We start from the raw sequence: 16,886 nt of genomic DNA, 5'->3' as shown, positions 1-16,886 counted from the left end.
CCTTCTTTTTGCCTTCCCGGCAGCTGTGATGGATTCGGCACCGAGGGGTGGGAGAGGGCTCAACGCTCATCCCCGTGTCCCTGCCTGCGCCCAGGGCATCATGGGATCACAGGATGGGGTGGAAGGGACCTTGAAGATCATCAGGGGCTTTGCCGATGGGATTTGGGGTGATGGGATGAGCTGGGATACCTGGGGCCTCAATGAGGAGGTTCCATGGAGGGGAAGGTCTCCAGGGTGCATGGTCCATGCATCCAGACACCCACTGGTGCCTGACCCTGAGCTTTGTTGGCAACATGGACAATGGGACTGATGGTGCTGAGCTCTTAGGCAGAAGCTCTTCCCTGTGAGGGTGCTGAGGCGCTGGCACAGGGTGCCCAGAGAAGCTGTGGCTGCCCCATCCCTGGCAGTGTTCAAGGCCAGGTTGGACACAGGGGCTTGGAGCAACCTGCTCCAGTGGAAGGGGTCCCTGGAGCTGGATTGGAGCTGGAGGAGCTTCGAGGTCCCTTCAAGCCAAACCACTCCGGGCTTCCACTCCAGGCACCACCACTGAGGGTCTCATAAGAGACCTCCTGGGCTCAGGACCCTTGATCTGGGTCCTGCCCTTTGCTTCAGGAGGGAAGGATGGAGACGGGTCCAGGGCCAGGAGGGACCATCGCACCTGCAGGAGAACAGCACCAAGCCCCATCCTTTCCCACAGTAACCGGTGCAGGTTGCGGCCGGTGCATTGGCTGCATCGCTCCAAACCACTGCAGCAGCATCCCGAGCAGCACCACCTCCCGCGCCCTGTGCCTACCCCAATTCCCCAAGGATTTAATGGGAAGCCCCCCACGAGCCCCCTCCTTGGGGGCCTGGGGAAATGCAAATCGCACCGTAAGGGCTGTAACAGCGCATGGAGCGGGGCAGGTAATTCCCGACTTCCAGGCACGGCGTTGGGAGCAGATGAATGGAGCATTGAGGCCGGGGTGGGAGACAGCGCCAGGCTGTTTACAGAAGCCACGTGTGTGTGTGAGGAATGTCAGAGCCGCTCACAACTGCTTCTTTGGGAGCAGCGGGCAAAGCCCTTGCTCATGTCTAGGAATAAGGCTGCAGGAAGCAGGCAGAAGTCAATATGACCTGAAAATCCCCAGCCTGGGCCCAGTGATTGATGCTATTAATAAGCCAGGAGCAGGGGAGGGATCAATGCTCAATGCAGCTCCGGTGGCCGCAGAGGGAGGCTCGGAGCCTCGCCGGGGTCCCAGGCACAAACCGCCTTTGACGGGGCCATTCGCTCCTCGGCTGCTCCCGGAGCTGGAGGCCAAGGAAAACAAGGGATGTGTTGATTCTGTCCTGGGACAGTGTAAGGGGCTCTTTCAGGCCTAGAACTGCTCCTGGAGTGAGGTAGTGGGGCTGGAAGCTCCGGCCCGGGGGGAGGGGTGTGTGTGAAGCACTAAAGCAGGTTACTGGGACAGGAGCCCCCATCCCACCTCCTGCAAGCAGCAGAATCAATGGTGATAACACCCATACAGACCTTTAAACTGCATCTCGCAGCAGCTCCGGCTCCTTCCTCCATCGCATTGGGCTGAAGCTGCTGCCTGGAGGGGGATGGATCTGAACTAGAAGGTGAATTGCACCAAGCAGCCTTCTCCAGGCAAGCGATGCCCCCACCCCTTGCGCAGGGATCCAGCTCCTTTTACCCAGGCACCCACAAAGAGAACAGATCCGGGGCTGCTCTTTTGCTTCAGATCTTTACTTGCAGTCAAAGATAGAAAAAGAACTCGGTATAAAACACACGAAGGGGAGAGGGGAAGGGGGAGAACCCAGCCTACAAAGAACACAACCTGGCGGGAGCAATGGGGGGGGAGAAGGGAGGGGTTCGGTACAAAACTACTGTTACAGGTAGAGAAAAACGTATAAAATATCCTCCCTCTTGGAGACAAAAGTACAAAAGTGGGACATTGGCTCCGTCCTTCCTCCCAGGCAAGAAGGGCTCAGCACAGCGCAGGGAAGCAGCAGGTTCAGCGCCGCTCCCTCCCACATCGCACTGGGGAATAGATGAAAGCAGCTGAAAGCCTGAGCCCAGCCCCAGGCCTGGAGGTGCGAGGGGCTCCGGGCAGGATGGGCAGAAGCAGAGGGGCAGCCCCCAAAATCCCACTTTTGGGAAGGGTTGAAGCACTTCCGAGTGTTTCATTTCGTGTCCCCCCCCTTCAGCCCCTGCTCGCGGCTCGGGGGTGGACTCAGAGATACCTTTGGAAGCGCTTTACAACTGAACCCCGCAGGGCTTTGCCTTCAAATGCAACCTCTGACCAGGCATCAGCCTCGAGCCCCGGGCAAGACATGTGCAAAACATCATGGAGAGAAAGAGGAGCGATTCATCCCCTCGCACCAGGCCAGAGGTGCCGGAGGCGGCTGCAGCCCCAGCTCCTGCGAGGAGGCAAAGGCAGGGGAGAAGTGAACCCAAGCAGCCCGACCCCAGCACACTCAGACTTTGTTCTGTGGCTCCAGGAAGAAGCGGGACGTTTGGCAACGCGCACAAAGCCAAGGGAACGGCTCTAGGTTTGTACCTGAATATCCGTAAACACTTTTGAGGCTTCCAGACCTGGGAGATCCAAGTCCTCAGGGAGGAAAACACCTCCTGCAAAAGCTGCTTTGACCAAGTTGCTTGCAAAGATCCCCCAAGTCCTGCCCTTGAGGGATGCCCGACCTGCTCCAGCCCTCCAAACCCCACCACCAGGTCCCAAGCACCAGAGGTACCAGGTTATCATCCGATGGGTGCTAAGGGGCAGAGCTGGTGATGGGTGAGAAAACTCTGGCTTTGAGGATGGAGGGGAGGTGATACAGGAGTAGAGGACCCACCAACCACATCCCTCTACAAGCAAACCCCTCCACATCCACCCCCAAACAGGCTTTTGCCCACCCAATTCAGTGCTCCCCCAGGGCACAAAGAGCCCAGAGCCACCTCGAGTGCTTCCCCTCCCCTGAAATGCAGCCAAAGTCACACCGTGGGCTCAAAGCTGTCAGTGAGAGCTGCCAAAGGGAAAGCTGAAAAGCTCCTTGGATGGTTGAAGCTGCCCCCACAAGTCTCAGCACCTGAAATTGCTCATAGAAAACAGGTCTGGAAATACAAAACCCAAAACAGCGAAAGGGAAAAGCAAGTGTGCTTCCGAACACTTGGGTTGGTCCATGATGGTGCCTGATCAACAGCAGGATGCAGAGTTCGCTCGCAGGGGCTCTGAAGGCCCCAAGGGCAGGTCCATGCTCAGGGCACTTGGAGAGAACCTCGCAGGGAAGCGGCTTTGGGCTCGAGGGCATCAGAGGAGCTTGCGGTGGAGGATCTCCCAGGCCATGCGCTTGCGGAAGTAGGGCATGTGTTGCTGTGGGGGGAGCAGGGAACACACATCAGCCTCCCCGACACTGCTGGAGCACGAAGCAGGCTCTCCTAGAACCGTGGGATGGGACCTTAAAGCTCCTCCAGCTCCAGGGACCCCTTCCACTGGAGCAGGGTGCTCCGAGCCCCTGTGTCCAACCTGGCCTTGAACACTGCCAGGGATGGGGCAGCCACAGCTTCTCTGGGCACCCTGGGCCAGCGCCTCAGCACCCTCACAGGGAAGAGCTTCTGCCTAAGAGCTCATCTCAGTCTCCCCTCAGGCAGGTTCAAGCCATTCCCCTTGGCCTGTCCCTGTCTAAAGCCCCTCTTCTGGGTGCAACTTTGGAAGTGGTGCCTTTTCTTAGGGAAAAATATATGGAAAACAGGACAGTGGAAGAGATCTGGGTAATAACTGAGGATGGTCTCTAATAATCAGAAATATTTATGCATGGGATACTCCATGAAGGCCGACGTTAAGCAACACTGAAATTCCCCACGATTTGGGCTACAACACCCCACTTCCCCAGGGAATTTCAGTATGGATGGCTATGAGTGGTGTCCATTTGAGCTTCCCCCAGTGGCATCAGTGACCTGCCCCATGGGTTGGAGTACAATGGGAGACCCGAGGATGGCTTGAGAGGAACCATCTGCATGATGCAAAGAGCTGCCCCAGTGCCTTGTACCAGCTCTGCTCCAAGGAGCTCCCCTGTGATCCCCACATGGGCTGGGGGCACTTCAAACCCACAGGGAAGGAAAGAAAGGGCACTGGAACATCAGCACATGGACCATCGCTCCCTGAGGATGAAGGACACATGGGGATGGGCTTTACCTGGGTGAAGTTGATGGGCTTGTCTTTGGTAATGCAGTCAGCGTATTTGCAGGCAAACATCCCACAGTCACTGCCATTCATCTGCTGCGGGATCTCCTGGAAGCAAAGGACATAAACCCAAATGTCAGTCCCAGAGGAGCCACTTTCCAGCTCCTAAGGATGAAGGGCTCCAAGTGAAGGAGCTCTCTCAAACGAGTCCTCATGGGGCCAGTGTGAGCACAGGGGGATGAAGACAAGAGGGTGGGTAGCAGCAATTGAGGTGGCACCGGAGCACCCAGCTCCCTGCTTCCACATGGGGCTGGGTGGGAATCTGCAGCAAAGCAGCCACTGAAGAGCTGGGATTTGTGAGCATCAGGAACGTATCCATTGGGAAAACCAGCCAGGAAAGGTGCAGCAGAGACCCTCTGCCTGCCCGCACCCACCTGACTCTTCTTGCTCAGCAGCGACCAGCCATTGGTGTCAAACTCTTTCCTTTTCTTGTCAAGGCTTTCCTGTTTTAGGTATTGCCTGTAGGAATAAGGGAACAAAGAGAAGCTTACTTAGAGGAGAGGGGAAAACAGCCAGTGGGCTTTGGGGCGGTTTACCCAGGACACCTCTGCCATGTTTGCAGAATTAATGCAATATGGAAGTCCAATATTTTCGTCTCAGTATTGGCCATTTCAAACAGGGCTCCACAGACCCGGGCTTTGAGGCAGGCAAAGCAGGACCGAGCAGGACTGAAACCCTCATCCAAAACAAGTACCTGCCAAGCAGAGAGTCAAAACCACAAATAAACCAGTGAGAACAAACCTAATTCATCAGGGGGTGACTCAGGGCAAGGAGAAGCTCAGCAGCCACGGGGCTGCCTCAACAGACGCCTGCAATGGAAGACTGGAGAGCTGGGCTCCAGCTCTGAGGGTGCCCTGTGCACCGGTACCTCCTGAGGGTCTTGTTTAGCACAAAAGGGAGACGAGCAAACGTGTCACAGCTTTAACAGCATCCAGCAGCTCTGGAGCAGCTTTACTCCATGGGTAAAGCATCCCCAAACCACCGCGAAGCTCCTCTCCATGCTGGTGGTGGTGTTCAGCTCGCTGCAGATGATCTCCTGGAGCTCTTCTCCCACGTTTCCCTTCCACTCCTCATTGAGGATTTCTTGTCACCACAGAGGGCTTGCAAGGAGGAAAAGTAGAGAAGATGACCCTGATTTTCTCAATTAAGGTCTAAAGCTTGGGGATGGAGGGAGGCAGCCCTGGGAAGAGCCACGCCAGAGTCCTCTCCGAGATGCTTTTACAGGGATTGAGTCAAGCTGCGAGCACACATGGGAGAACGAGCAGGGTGGGATGTCAAACACCTGCACAAGCCTTCAGCAGGGGCCTCAGAGCCAGTCCCACTGCAGCTCCTGGAGCTGGAGGACAAGGAAAGCTCACGGGTACTGGTCCAGCTCCTCTGCCCAAGAAGGCTTCCATCAGTTTGGCCTAAATGATTCCATGGAAGAACAGGGAAGTGTGTGTGTGGTTTTTCCTGCTTCCTTGATAAAGTTTAGGAACTCCACTAAGACCATCCCAAGCTGCTGCCATGCTCTTCCCTGTGCAGGTATGAACACCCTGAACTATTCCCCTCACTAGGAAGTGCAAAAAGAGAAGCTCACAAAGGTGGACTACAAGGAGCCCAAGGAGATGAGGTGATGGGCCCAAGATGTTGTTAATGGCCCTGAAGGAGCTCCTCTCTGTTGGCTGCTGTTAAGTGACATTCAGCTTCACAGGCACCTTCTGCTCATGTTGGCTACCAAAAGGACCAGGAAGGTCTACAGAAACCATCTCCTTCTACGTTTGGCATCTTCTCAGAACAGCCCGAGGAGCTTTCTCACTGCCGCAGCTGCCATCAGAACGCTTGGAAAGGAAAAAGCAAGGGATTAGATGCTGTTGGCTCGAATGGAGGGGTCAAGAGAGCATCTGGCATGGAGAGGGAGGCGGGTTTGGCTGCCAGCATGGGGAGATGTGCCATCTTTCAGCAATCTGATCCACAAAGACTTGGCTAAATCACATCTTGCTGTTAGTAAACGCCGGGACGCGATGGGGAAGGACTGATGTGACCTGCATGCAAGCCCCAAAGATACAGGCTCAAACTTGCTGCCTTGGTGCCAGTCGGGGGGGTTTCTCTATCAAAACTCCAAAGAACTACTCAAAGACATCTTCTGGGCCAAAGACTCCCTGCAACACCCAGAGGCCACTGAACAGAGCCCTCAAATTGGCAGCAGAACAACGCAGCAGCTTCTGAACATGAAACCAGCCCCGTCCTAGTGATTGTGTCTCTACAAAACAGCCAGAAATAAACAGGTTTTGCTGGATATGGAAGCATCAAGGAGAGGAGCCTCCTCCTGGCAGTCCCTTGAGAGCAGATCAGGTCTAGACAAGCGTTTTCTATCAGCCTTCATTAGCTGGATGCTCCCAGTTCCCCGGCTCAGGGTCTGCTGGCTGCCAGCAACTGCTGTAATTGCTCTTGGGAAGCTTCTGCTTGGCTTTGACTTGGCTGCAGTTTGGACAAGATCAGCAGGGGGTAAATCTCAGTCCACAACCAACCCCAAACAACCTTTCACTGAGCATGAGAAGTCTCCATACCCCATCTCCACAAATAAAACCTAATGGGTGGGGAGGAACCTTCTTGCACCAGGTTGAGAATAAGGGCGAGCTGAGCCTCCAGCACAGAGGAAGGCAGCACGTTATCTGCACCACACTACAACCATTAATGTATTAACAGCCCTATTGCAGTAATAATAAAATCCTGACAACTGCTGCCTACTCCAGAAGCCACTTGAACCCTCAGCTAAAAAAAGAGCAGCAGCCCACAGCCCCCTCTGTTCTGCACGATAAGAGACGAGGAGTGAAGCTGTGCTGATAAATACAAGGATGCATCACACAAGGAGCCTCCAAGCAACGTCTCCACATGGACATATGGAGTGGAGGCAGAGAGGATCCAAGCGGGAGACTCGTCTGGCAGCCAGGGAACAAGCCCGTGATGCTGAAATGATGCTGGAGCTTTGGTGGCTTCAGCACATCCACTTTAACCCACAGCCGCGATGCCGACACATGCAGAGCAAACAGAGAATTTGGAGTATTTCCTGGGACAGGAACCCACTGTGTGCAGCTCACGTTAACTGTGCCCATCACCTGGGGCTTCTGGCTTCCCAAACACAGCCCCCAGCAATGGACAAGGTGATCAGCAAACAGCAGATCCCAGCACCGGTCCTTACTCAGAAACAGCCTAAACCCTCCTTTGAGGAGGCTGAAAGCAAATGCCTTGGCTTCAACTCATGAGACAACTTCAGGAGGCAGAACTTAATTGATGAACTTTGTCAGGACCTCAAGGGGAAGCAGCCTGACCTGGAATTCTGAAGCGGAATTACATGCCAAATCAAAGCCTGACATGCCTGAGATGCCCCAGCAATCACTGCAGGCTTTCCTATGCCTGAAATGGATTCTTGCCCTCGACAGTGCTCGCAGACACACACAAAAACCTGAGCAGGTGCCTCAGGGAGTTGCTGAAATGAGCTCCACAGCAGGCTGCTAAATGTCGAAGAGCCTTGAAGCAAAGGGTGCATGAAGGGAAGCCCTTCAACCACTGCTGATAGCAGATAAGGAGATTTCACAGGCATGAGGCGCCTTGCGCGCTCTGCTCCCTGAGCTCTCCTCCCATCTTCCTACATGAGAACCAAGTTCTTAACTAATCTTAACAGGTTGGTTTATGTCTGCTCCAAAGCACAGCCCTTTCCAGCAGAGCTGAGACACCGAGCACCGTGTTTCCCAAAGAGAAACCCCCAAAACCAGAGGCAGCTTCCCTAAAATCCTCTCCAGGTCTCACCCCCAAGCGCAGATGCTGAAACAAAGCAGGGCAGCCACCAAAGCATGGCCATGTGGGGTCCCTACTCACCCCTAGCCAGGGCAGGGGCCCTGGTATTTAATCAGTTGCCTTCCCTGGGCCTCAGTTTCCCTCCTCTGTAAAGTCTGGCCAACGGTACAACACTCACCACCTTTAGGAAGCTCTAAAGATTGAAAGCATGAAAGGGTCACTAACCATGAATAGGACCTCCGTCCCTTCTTCCCGGTGTGATCCTCCCACTGCATTCAACCAATAAAAGCCTCCTAAAAGGAAACAGAGGGAAAACAATTATGTCCAGGGCAACAGTGACCTGAAATCCTGGCTCTCTACCACTCGCCCTGCATGGCTGAAACACTCTGTATGCTCTGATACTCTCTAACACCACTCTGGGAATCTGCTTCCTCATCTCAGATCCCTCAACAAAGCATGGGAAGGACTCCTGGGTCCTTCTTGCACCTCTCGGGTGCTTCACTTCACCGGACGTTCTGGGATCAGAGAAACTCAGGCTGAAAGGAACTGATTATTCCCCAGAGCATCCCTGCCCCAGGGCTCTGCCTGCACCATTCTAATGGCAGGAGCCACACAGTGAAACTAAGAAACGCTGCCCCAAGCCATTTCCAAAACCTTTAGGCTTTTCCTTTCCCTTTAGACCAACATCCCAGAGCAGTGTGGAAAAGGGAAACAGCTGCTTTTACAGTTCTTTACATTAACCCAGCACATGCAGGCTGCAGAGCACCTGAGCAGGAAAATAAAGGTGCTCAATGGACTGGAAACAGCATTTGCCTGCCCTTTCTCATTATCCACATTCCTCAACTGAATGAGTGACACCTCTGCTGACAAACTCAGCCTCATGCCAGAAGAGCTGGGATCACGTTCCCAAGTCAGCATGAAAGCGAAGCGGAGACGAGAACCAGAAGCGACGGCAGAGCCGGGGTCAGCGCCGGAGCCACGGAGCCGGCGACTGCGGCTCCTAAATCCGTCCTCGGTGTGATCTGTATCAAGCCTGACGGCCCTGCGTGAGCAGGAGCCTTCACAATGAGCCAAGGAGCAGCTCGTTTTTAATCTCACTCCATTCAGGAGCAGCTTCCAAGCATGGGAAACCAGTTCTGGATCTGAAACACAAGCACCTCTCTCGAAGAGCAGGCAGCTCCGCTCCATCCTGGAGCATCGCTCAGGATGGGAAAACCAAGACCTCCTCTGCAGTTTGAAGCCACAAGAACAGCCTTCACCCAGCTCTGGTGTGGGGGCATGGCACAGCGTGTGATGGAACACCCTGCTGGAACTCAGTACAGAAGAGACCATGCAAACCTTTATCCACGGCCTGATGCAAGAGACATTCCCACATCCTACATCCACCATTGTGCTCTCCAGAACCTCCTCAAAACAAAGGGCTGAGCTACTGAGTGGATCTTTGCCAAGGCAGGAAAAGCTCCCACCTGGAGGAAGAAGCCAGGAGGTGCCATTTCTTCAAGAGGCTGCAGGATAAGGGCAGGACCCTGATCCCTCAGGGTCTGAGAAGCTGTTTTCCTCCTAAACGAAATGCCCAAGATGATGCTCTAAGACTGATAAAGCCTCATGTGCTTAGCAGAACAGGTCTGAAACCTGCCTATACCCATGAAGGTAACACCAGCCTCACTGAGGGATCTTCTGGGAAGAGATGAAGACATCAGCACAGGACACTCACAGATCACCTCTGTATCTGCAGACCATGGTGAAAACCAGGACGTTCCTCAGAATCTTCCTTTCAGGACCCAGAAAGGGACTGTCCCCATGGAAGGGTTACGGCTTCCAGAGCAAGAGCCTGTCCCGTTTTCAAACAGGCCCAACTCAAAGTGTTACTCACAACAGGATCCTGCAGGCTTCGCTGTTTATTCCACCCATGGAGTCATAGTAGGTGATGGTTTTCTTCCTGAAGTCTACAACCTACACAGAGAGAGAGATTTGTTACCAACACAGAGCACAAGGAGCTCCCCCCTTTGCCGGCACACTCACTCTGCTGGTAGAAAGAAGTTTAGAGCATTTCATAGCAGAGAAGGATGTCAGAGGGCTTCCAACAGCCTTGGTACTGCCCTCCCCACACCCCTCTCTTGCTGCTGTGTTACCAAACCACTTCAATGTCCAGATCAGGCTCTCCTCACATCACCCCAGTAAGACACAAGAGCACTCTGTTATCCTCATTGTTCACCGGTATCCTTATGGTCCAAGCCTCAGATAGGTTTACAGATGCTTTGCTCCGCCTGACGTGTGCGCAGTGAAGCAGTTCAAGACACGAGTGTCCTCCTCAAAGTGTTCTTTGAGGGCCCCATTTCCACCTCCCACCCGTGTGAGCGCTGCCCTTGCAGGGAGTTCAACAACCCTCAGCAGAGCTTTGAGCTAAGGAGGCTGAGCCAGGCTTCAAAGCCACATGGGAGGTGTCACCACACAGGTGCCAGCAGCCAAGAGAAGGGACAGAAGGAGATGAGGGGCAGGAGGGAGGGAAAGGTGCTCAGTATCTATCACCTACATCTCTAAACTGACCCCATGGCAACGTCTCTAAAGGTGAGTTTATGGGAACTGGAAATAAGATCCTTCTCCAGAGGAGGACTTGGCCTAAGGTGACCTCCTCAGCCGCCTGCTCCTCCTTTAGAGACTGCAAACATACCCAGAAGTTATCTTTTTACTTGCTCTGCACCTCAATTTTGGGCACAAACATGGAACTTCCCCCCCACCCTGCACCCACTGACAAGAACAGGCAAGTTTTAGCCTCAGTCCCACATCAGAGCAGCTTCCAGTATCTGAAGGGGGCCTACAAGGATGCTGGGGATGGACTCTTCATCAGGGACTGCAGTGACAGGACAAGGGGTAACGGGTTCAAACTGAAACAGGGGAAGTTTAGATTGGATCTAAGGAAGAAATTCTTTACTGAGAGGGTGCTGAGGCACTGGAATGGGTTGCCCAGGGAGGTTGTGAATGCTCCATCCCTGGCAGTGTTCAAGGCCAGGTTGGACAGAGCCTTGGGTGGCCTGGTTTAGTGGGAGGTGTCCCTGCCCATGGCAGGGGGTTGGAACTGGATGATCTTAAGGTCCCTTCCAACCCAAACTATTCTATGATTCTATGAATCTGTAAGGCTAGAAATTCCAGCTCTATCCCACTGGGAATAAGTGAAGCACTCACTGCTAGGCACCAATGCACTCCCAGATGGATGGGCACCAGGAGGAGATCCACAGAGAAGATATCCACTTTTTTAGTCCACCGTTTCACAGCCTGGTACCCCGCTGTTTTTAACTTAGTGAAGAAGAAAGTATTGAAGGCGTGAACGGCCGGCAGCCCCTTCTCTTTGCTCCTCTCCATCAGCAGGTTCATGTAGAAATTGATTATCTGGGGAAGAAAAAGCAGCCAGGACACATCAGAGCGTTGACACCTCTCCATAAGGTGCAAAATGAGGTCAGGAATTGGGTTTGCCTCCATCCGGCCCTCTGAAGAGCTGTTCCTTGAAGGAACAACAGCTCCGCAGCCTTCAAACCTTCACAATCCATGAAGATTTTGGAATGCAGCTTTCTATATTAAAGATTTACTTGGATTTTTGGCCCTGATCATGCTCATGGGCAGTCCTGCTCCTCCCAGTGTTATCTTTGTTGATCTACACAGGTGTTTCTCCACAGATTACCTGCTCCAGAGCAGGAATCCCAGCCCTCAGCTGCAATTCCCTCTCAGTCCTTTCAGCACAGAGCCCTTTGTTCACTTCAGTTGAGTCGGAATAAGAACATCTCAGCAGGTCCTCACCTCGTCATTGAGCCAGTTCAGGTTATTGAGGGTCTGGATGTCTTTCCGAGTGATTGTTAACCGGAAAGCTTCACTGAGGACCTCGTCCTGGTTCCCACCTCGGAACACGCTCTTGATTTCCTTTTCCATTTCCTACAGGGAGAACACAGCATTAGAAGGGAGAGCTCCTGCTATTCCCATCACAAAGGCTGCATCCAAACCCAGCTTTATTTGCTCCTCAAAGGATAAACTTGCTACAAAATGTACAGGCAAGAGGGAACAGCTCCCTGTTCCTGTGCACGGATGGCAGAAAATCATGGTTGGATTTAGATCTTGGACTTACCTCAGTGATTTCAGGGAACTCCTCTTCACCATCAGCTGACTTGGCATCCTCTTTCTCTTCTGGGACCACCGTGACAGGGATTTCCTTCTCTAAAGGGACTCGAAGATTCAAATCCACCCGATCCTGCACAGAGTGCTCCTGTTCCTGCAACCGCTGGAGGAGAGACCTTTAGATTAAGGTGGTGTCCAAGGAAGTCACATCTCCAGGGCTTTAGAGGGAGCTACATGGGGTCAATTCCATCAGGAAATACAAACAGGGACACGGAGAGGAAGCATTTATCCTGGCAGTGACACTCCCGAGAGCCCTGCCATGGGAAGGGGAAGCAACAAAGACCCATGAAGGAGTGGAATTTTGTCATTGTTCCCTTTCCAATTTGCTTTCTATTCTCTGGTTTGAACTTCCAGCCCCACAAGGCCAGCTCCTGCAAGCACCTGCCCCCTGTTACCTGGCTCTGCAGCTGCAAGGCCAAGGCTTTCTGCTCCTCTATTTGCCGCCACCTCTCCCGAGCTCGCGAGTCATAGACGCTGGTCCTGAAATCACAGTTCACGTGAACACGTCAGTGGTTTATCCCTATAGGATATTCCAAGGCAGGAAAAAGGAGCAGAAAACATGTACTTACAGTTCTTTGATCCATAGTTCTGCCTGGAAGAATGGGAGGCTGGAAAGGGGCAGAAAGGAGAGGTGTAAGTGCTCTCCACATGGGGAGAAAGGAATTGTCTGATTGGTATTAGCTGAGGACAGCCCCACTGCTAGAGCCAGAGCTACACACAGATCTGCCAGTGAGTCACAGGCAGGGCTCAAGAGGTTTGATGCTTCACATTCAAGTTCCTGTAGCTACAGCAAACTGCTCCCTCAACACCAGACACTCAGAAAGCCACTGGTCACCTTCGCTCTGCATTGTCACCTCCATGGAACTACAAAAGCTCCATGTAACCGACCCCTTCCTCCATTCCACAGCCTCTTACCTTGGTGCTGGGGTTCTGGAATCCTTTACTTTGAGCAAAATGACAGAGTCTGACCCTAAAAAGAGCAAAGTTTATGCAATATTGTTAAAAGCACCATGACCATCCACTTCCCCTGTCCAAATACAGACAGGGAGGGAAAAAGTGGGTTTGCCACATACATTTAAGTCCAACTGCCCAGTTTTAGGTGTCATTTTGGATTTAGTTGGGGTTATTTTACCTTCAGACCGTGTGCTAGATGCTGGTGGGTTTTCTTGCTGCTGCTGGGCTCTGGAGTTACTGGACTCAAAGATGCTGGAGGAGTAGCTGGGGGCAGAGTAGAGTGACGGTTTGTGGGACGGCTGCTCCTGTGCTCTGAGGACGCTGGGTGCTGAAGTGGCTGGTGCAACACTGTGAGCTTCAAAGAGCTTTGAGTTCTGGCTGGGAGCTTCTTTCACTACAGGTTTGCTGGAATTGGAACACCGGGACCTAGGAACAACAGAAAGTGAGTTCCCGGCGGATGCACGTGGTGCTGTCGGCTGGGGAAGAGCATCTGATACTCACAGATGGAAGGGGAACAGTGAAGAGGGCTTGGACATGGAAAACTGTTTTCCTGTGACCATCTGAAGCAGCTGCCTGTAGATCTCCCGCTCTTCCTCTCGAACAGTCTGCAGGGAAACAAGCAGAGTCTCAGCAACACAGTTCCAATACGGACACTGCGATCCACACGAAGCACATGAACACATCCAGGGGTACTGAAGAGTTCAACCACCAGCCTTGCTCAGCCCAACCACAGCTGAAGGCTGAACATGGGCAGAGCTGAAGGCAGCATCCGCCTGGCAGAAGGAGCAAATCCAGCACAGGAGAATCAGTTAAAGCCACCTCAGGTGCTTCATGGCGCCCAAAAGAGGAACCCCCCCATCCCACTGAGCATCTCCTTACCTCCTCAGCCGTGCTGATGAACCGCCGGGGGGTCTTCTTGGGGCTGAGCAGGCTGCGGCGGCACGGGCCGCTCCACGAGGGGCTCTGAGCGGGTTTGATGGGGAAAGCTGATGCATGGCAGTGGTGGTTTGATTTCCCTACAAAGCTGTTGGATGTCCCACTGTGAGGAGACGGCAAACACCGGCTTTTAGTTGACTCCAGGAGGGTTTTAGTCCCTAACTCCATTCTTTTCCAACCCAACCCAACCGCACTCAGGAATCAATTTAAGAGCCACCCCCCAGCTCTGCCTCTCCCGCAGCTTGATCCTGCACCATTCCCAAGGCCTGTGCGGCCACAGAGATGCCACCAGGTGGCACTGCGAGGCCGAGGAGCCCCAACCTGCAAACCCCGGCCAGACCTTCCCACCAGCTCCAGCTCCCGCTCCCGCTTCCATCCATGCACCACAAAATGGCTGAGCCCTGCCTGGAGACACTCAGGAACATGCAGGGCCCCCCCTCGCCCTGCTTCTGCCCACCCCTAGGCTGGGAAAATACACATGGATCATGGAATGGCTTGAACCTGCCAGAGGGGAGACTGAGCTGAGCTCTTAGGCAGAAGCTCTTCCCTGTGAGGGTGCTGAGGCGCTGGCACAGGGTGCCCAGAGAAGCTGTGGCTGCCCCATCCCTGGCAGTGTTCAAGGCCAGGTTGGACACAGGGGCTTGGAGCAAGCTGCTCCAGTGGAAGGGGTCCCTGCCTGCGGCAAGGGTTGGAACTGGAGGAGCTTTAAGGTCTCTCCCAACACAAACCAGTTTGGGATTCCCCAGGGAGGTTATAAACACCAAAATGCATCAACCAACCTCAAACCACACTCTTATTTCCACCCTGAGCTCACCCTGTATCGATACCAGAGGTTTGCAGGGGTAAAATCAATCCCCACCGGGCTCCATAGGGAGGGTTAAACCTGGAGGGAGCTGCACGTACCTGGGGCTCTTGCGAGCATCAAGGTAAGAGCCTCGGCTCACCCTCGGCTTCTGCGGCACAGAGCCCAGAGCAGGGGCCAGACCCCTCCACTGCCCATTCGCGCTGGAGCCAAAGGCTCGAGGCTCCCCCGGCGCCCGGTAGCTCTCAGGGCCGGGGGCTTCTGCAGGGGAGAAGCACAGCGGTCAGGGAAGAGCCTCAAGCTGCTTTTGGGGGGGGAGAGAGGCAAAAGCTGCTGCTCCAGGGCAGGAACCAGCGCCTTACCTGGGCTGTAATTGAGGGCACAGGATGCATTTCCAGCAGGACAAGCGAAACCGCCGATCTTGTTGGGTAAAAACTGTGGGAGAAGATGCAAGGGTTGATTAAAGCAGCCCAGCTCGATGTGAACCCCTGGTGCGACAAGCACAGGGGTAGGAGACAGTGACAGCTCCTCCCCGGTCACGTTGTTATCCATCAGGAATCGCTGGTGCTGGGCTACAGTGCAGCCAAAGCAGCCCTAGCTCCCTCATTCCCCCCCCAGATCCTCTCTCCTGGGCATGAGGAGACTGAGGAGAAACCAAAATTCATCCCATCTGGTACAAGGCAAGGCACAGTCAGCATCACCGTGGTGCTGGCCCAAGACTGCACGTGTGAGGCTGTAGGGCTGAGCACACCCAGGCCTGTGCTCCCCATCCATCCACAGCCAGACCCTACATGGGTTTGGGTGTTCCACACTCACAGGGACTAACAAGGGGCTCTCACAGCACCAGGGGTTGAGTGTTCCTCTGATGGGGCTGTCCCAGAACCATAGAATCAACCAGGGTGGAAAAGAGCTTCAAGCTCATCCAGTCCAACCATTCCCAGCAGTACCAAGGCCACCACTGACCCATGGCACTGAGGCCTCATCTCCACAATGTGTGAGCACTTGCAGGGACGGTGCCTGCAGCCCTGCCCTGGGCAGCCTGTTCCAATGCCTGAGCGCCCTTTGGGGCAGGAATTGTTCCTCAGCTCCATCTAAACCTGCCCTGGTGCAGCTTGAGGCCGGTTCCTCTTGTCCCATCCCTTGTTCCTTGGGAGCAGAGCCCAGCCCCTCCTGGCTCCATCCTCCTCTCAGGCACTTGTAGGGAGCCATCAGGTCCCCCCTGAGCCTTCTCTTCTCCATCTGAACCCCCCAGGTCCCTCAGCCCTTCCCCATCACACTGTGCTCCAGGCCCTGCAGCAGCTCCATTGCCCTTCTCTGGCCCCGCTCCAGCCCCTCAAGGTCTCTCTTGCAGTGAGGGGCCCAGAGCTGAATCCAGGATTCAAGGTGCAGCCTCCCCAGTGCCCAGTGTGGGGGCACAATCCCTGCCCTGGCCCTGCTGCCGCACTGGTGCTGAGCCAGGCCAGGATGCTGGGGGCTCCCTGGGCACAAGCTGCTGATGCCCAGCGCTCCCAACCGGCACCCCCAGGCTCTGAACCCCCCGGTCTGGGGCTGCCTCCGACCCACGGGGACACGCAAAGGGAAGGTAAAACAGACCCAAAGGCGCTCCCCGCTCCCAGCCCCGTAGGGCTTGATCCGCACCTTGCAGTCCGGCCGCGGGGCGGCCCGCGCGGGCAGGGGGAAGGCCTCGAACGCGGAGCCGGGACCGGCGCGGGCTTCCCGAGCCTCCATCCTCATGGGCTCCGCGGCAGCATCCGAGGGGCCGGGCGGGAGGCGCTGGGGTTCGCGTCTGAAAACGGAGGGAACCGAGCAGCGCCTCAGGGGAGCGGCGCCTCCGGGGCTGCCCCAGGCTCGGCCCCACCGGGACCCCCCCCGCCGGCCCTCCCGCAACTGCCCCCAGCCCCGGCCCGGCCGTACCGGAAGCGGAAGTGCCCAACGGCCGCGCGCGCGCTTTTCCCGGGCCCGGTGGCGGCTGCCGGCAGCGAGGCGGACGGAAGCGGAAGTTGACACCGGGCGCGGCGCCGTCGGAAGTGACG

The 16,886-nt window shown here is 54.9% G+C and overlaps 1 protein-coding gene across 8 annotated transcripts; it reads right to left on the bottom strand.

The window, feature by feature from the left end:
• Positions 1–1,737: 1,737 nt before the first annotated feature.
• Positions 1,738–16,875, bottom strand: SENP1 (SUMO specific peptidase 1). Of its 8 annotated transcripts, none has more exons than XR_013958552.1 (18): positions 16,768–16,875; positions 16,492–16,639; positions 15,216–15,288; positions 14,955–15,114; positions 13,995–14,154; positions 13,617–13,720; positions 13,294–13,541; positions 13,077–13,131; positions 12,731–12,769; positions 12,557–12,641; positions 12,112–12,264; positions 11,790–11,921; positions 11,181–11,384; positions 9,871–9,950; positions 4,595–4,679; positions 4,173–4,268; positions 2,224–3,350; positions 1,738–2,020 (listed from the first exon to the last, which is right to left on the bottom strand). XR_013958552.1 is itself a non-coding variant. In XM_080635309.1 (17 exons), the coding sequence occupies exons 2-17, from the start codon at positions 16,585–16,587 to the stop codon at positions 3,288–3,290; spliced, it is 1,833 nt and encodes a 610-aa protein (XP_080491435.1). In that variant the 5' UTR covers positions 16,588–16,639; positions 16,768–16,875; the 3' UTR covers positions 1,738–3,287. The 8 variants fall into 8 exon arrangements, 2 of the variants coding, with proteins under 2 accessions (XP_080491435.1, XP_080491436.1); XR_013958553.1 differs by having other exon boundaries at positions 1,738–2,400; positions 2,541–3,350; XR_013958556.1 differs by lacking the exons at positions 1,738–2,020; positions 2,224–3,350 and adding exons at positions 5,800–6,040; positions 8,223–8,290 and having other exon boundaries at positions 4,231–4,268.
• Positions 16,876–16,886: the final 11 nt, after the last annotated feature.

The sequence above is a fragment of the Psittacula echo genome (assembly GCF_963264785.1).
Source record: "Psittacula echo genome assembly, chromosome: 27".
In the NCBI taxonomy this organism is placed as follows: domain Eukaryota; kingdom Metazoa; phylum Chordata; class Aves; order Psittaciformes; family Psittacidae; genus Psittacula; species Psittacula echo.
This window is presented reverse-complemented; position numbering and strand designations above follow the sequence as displayed.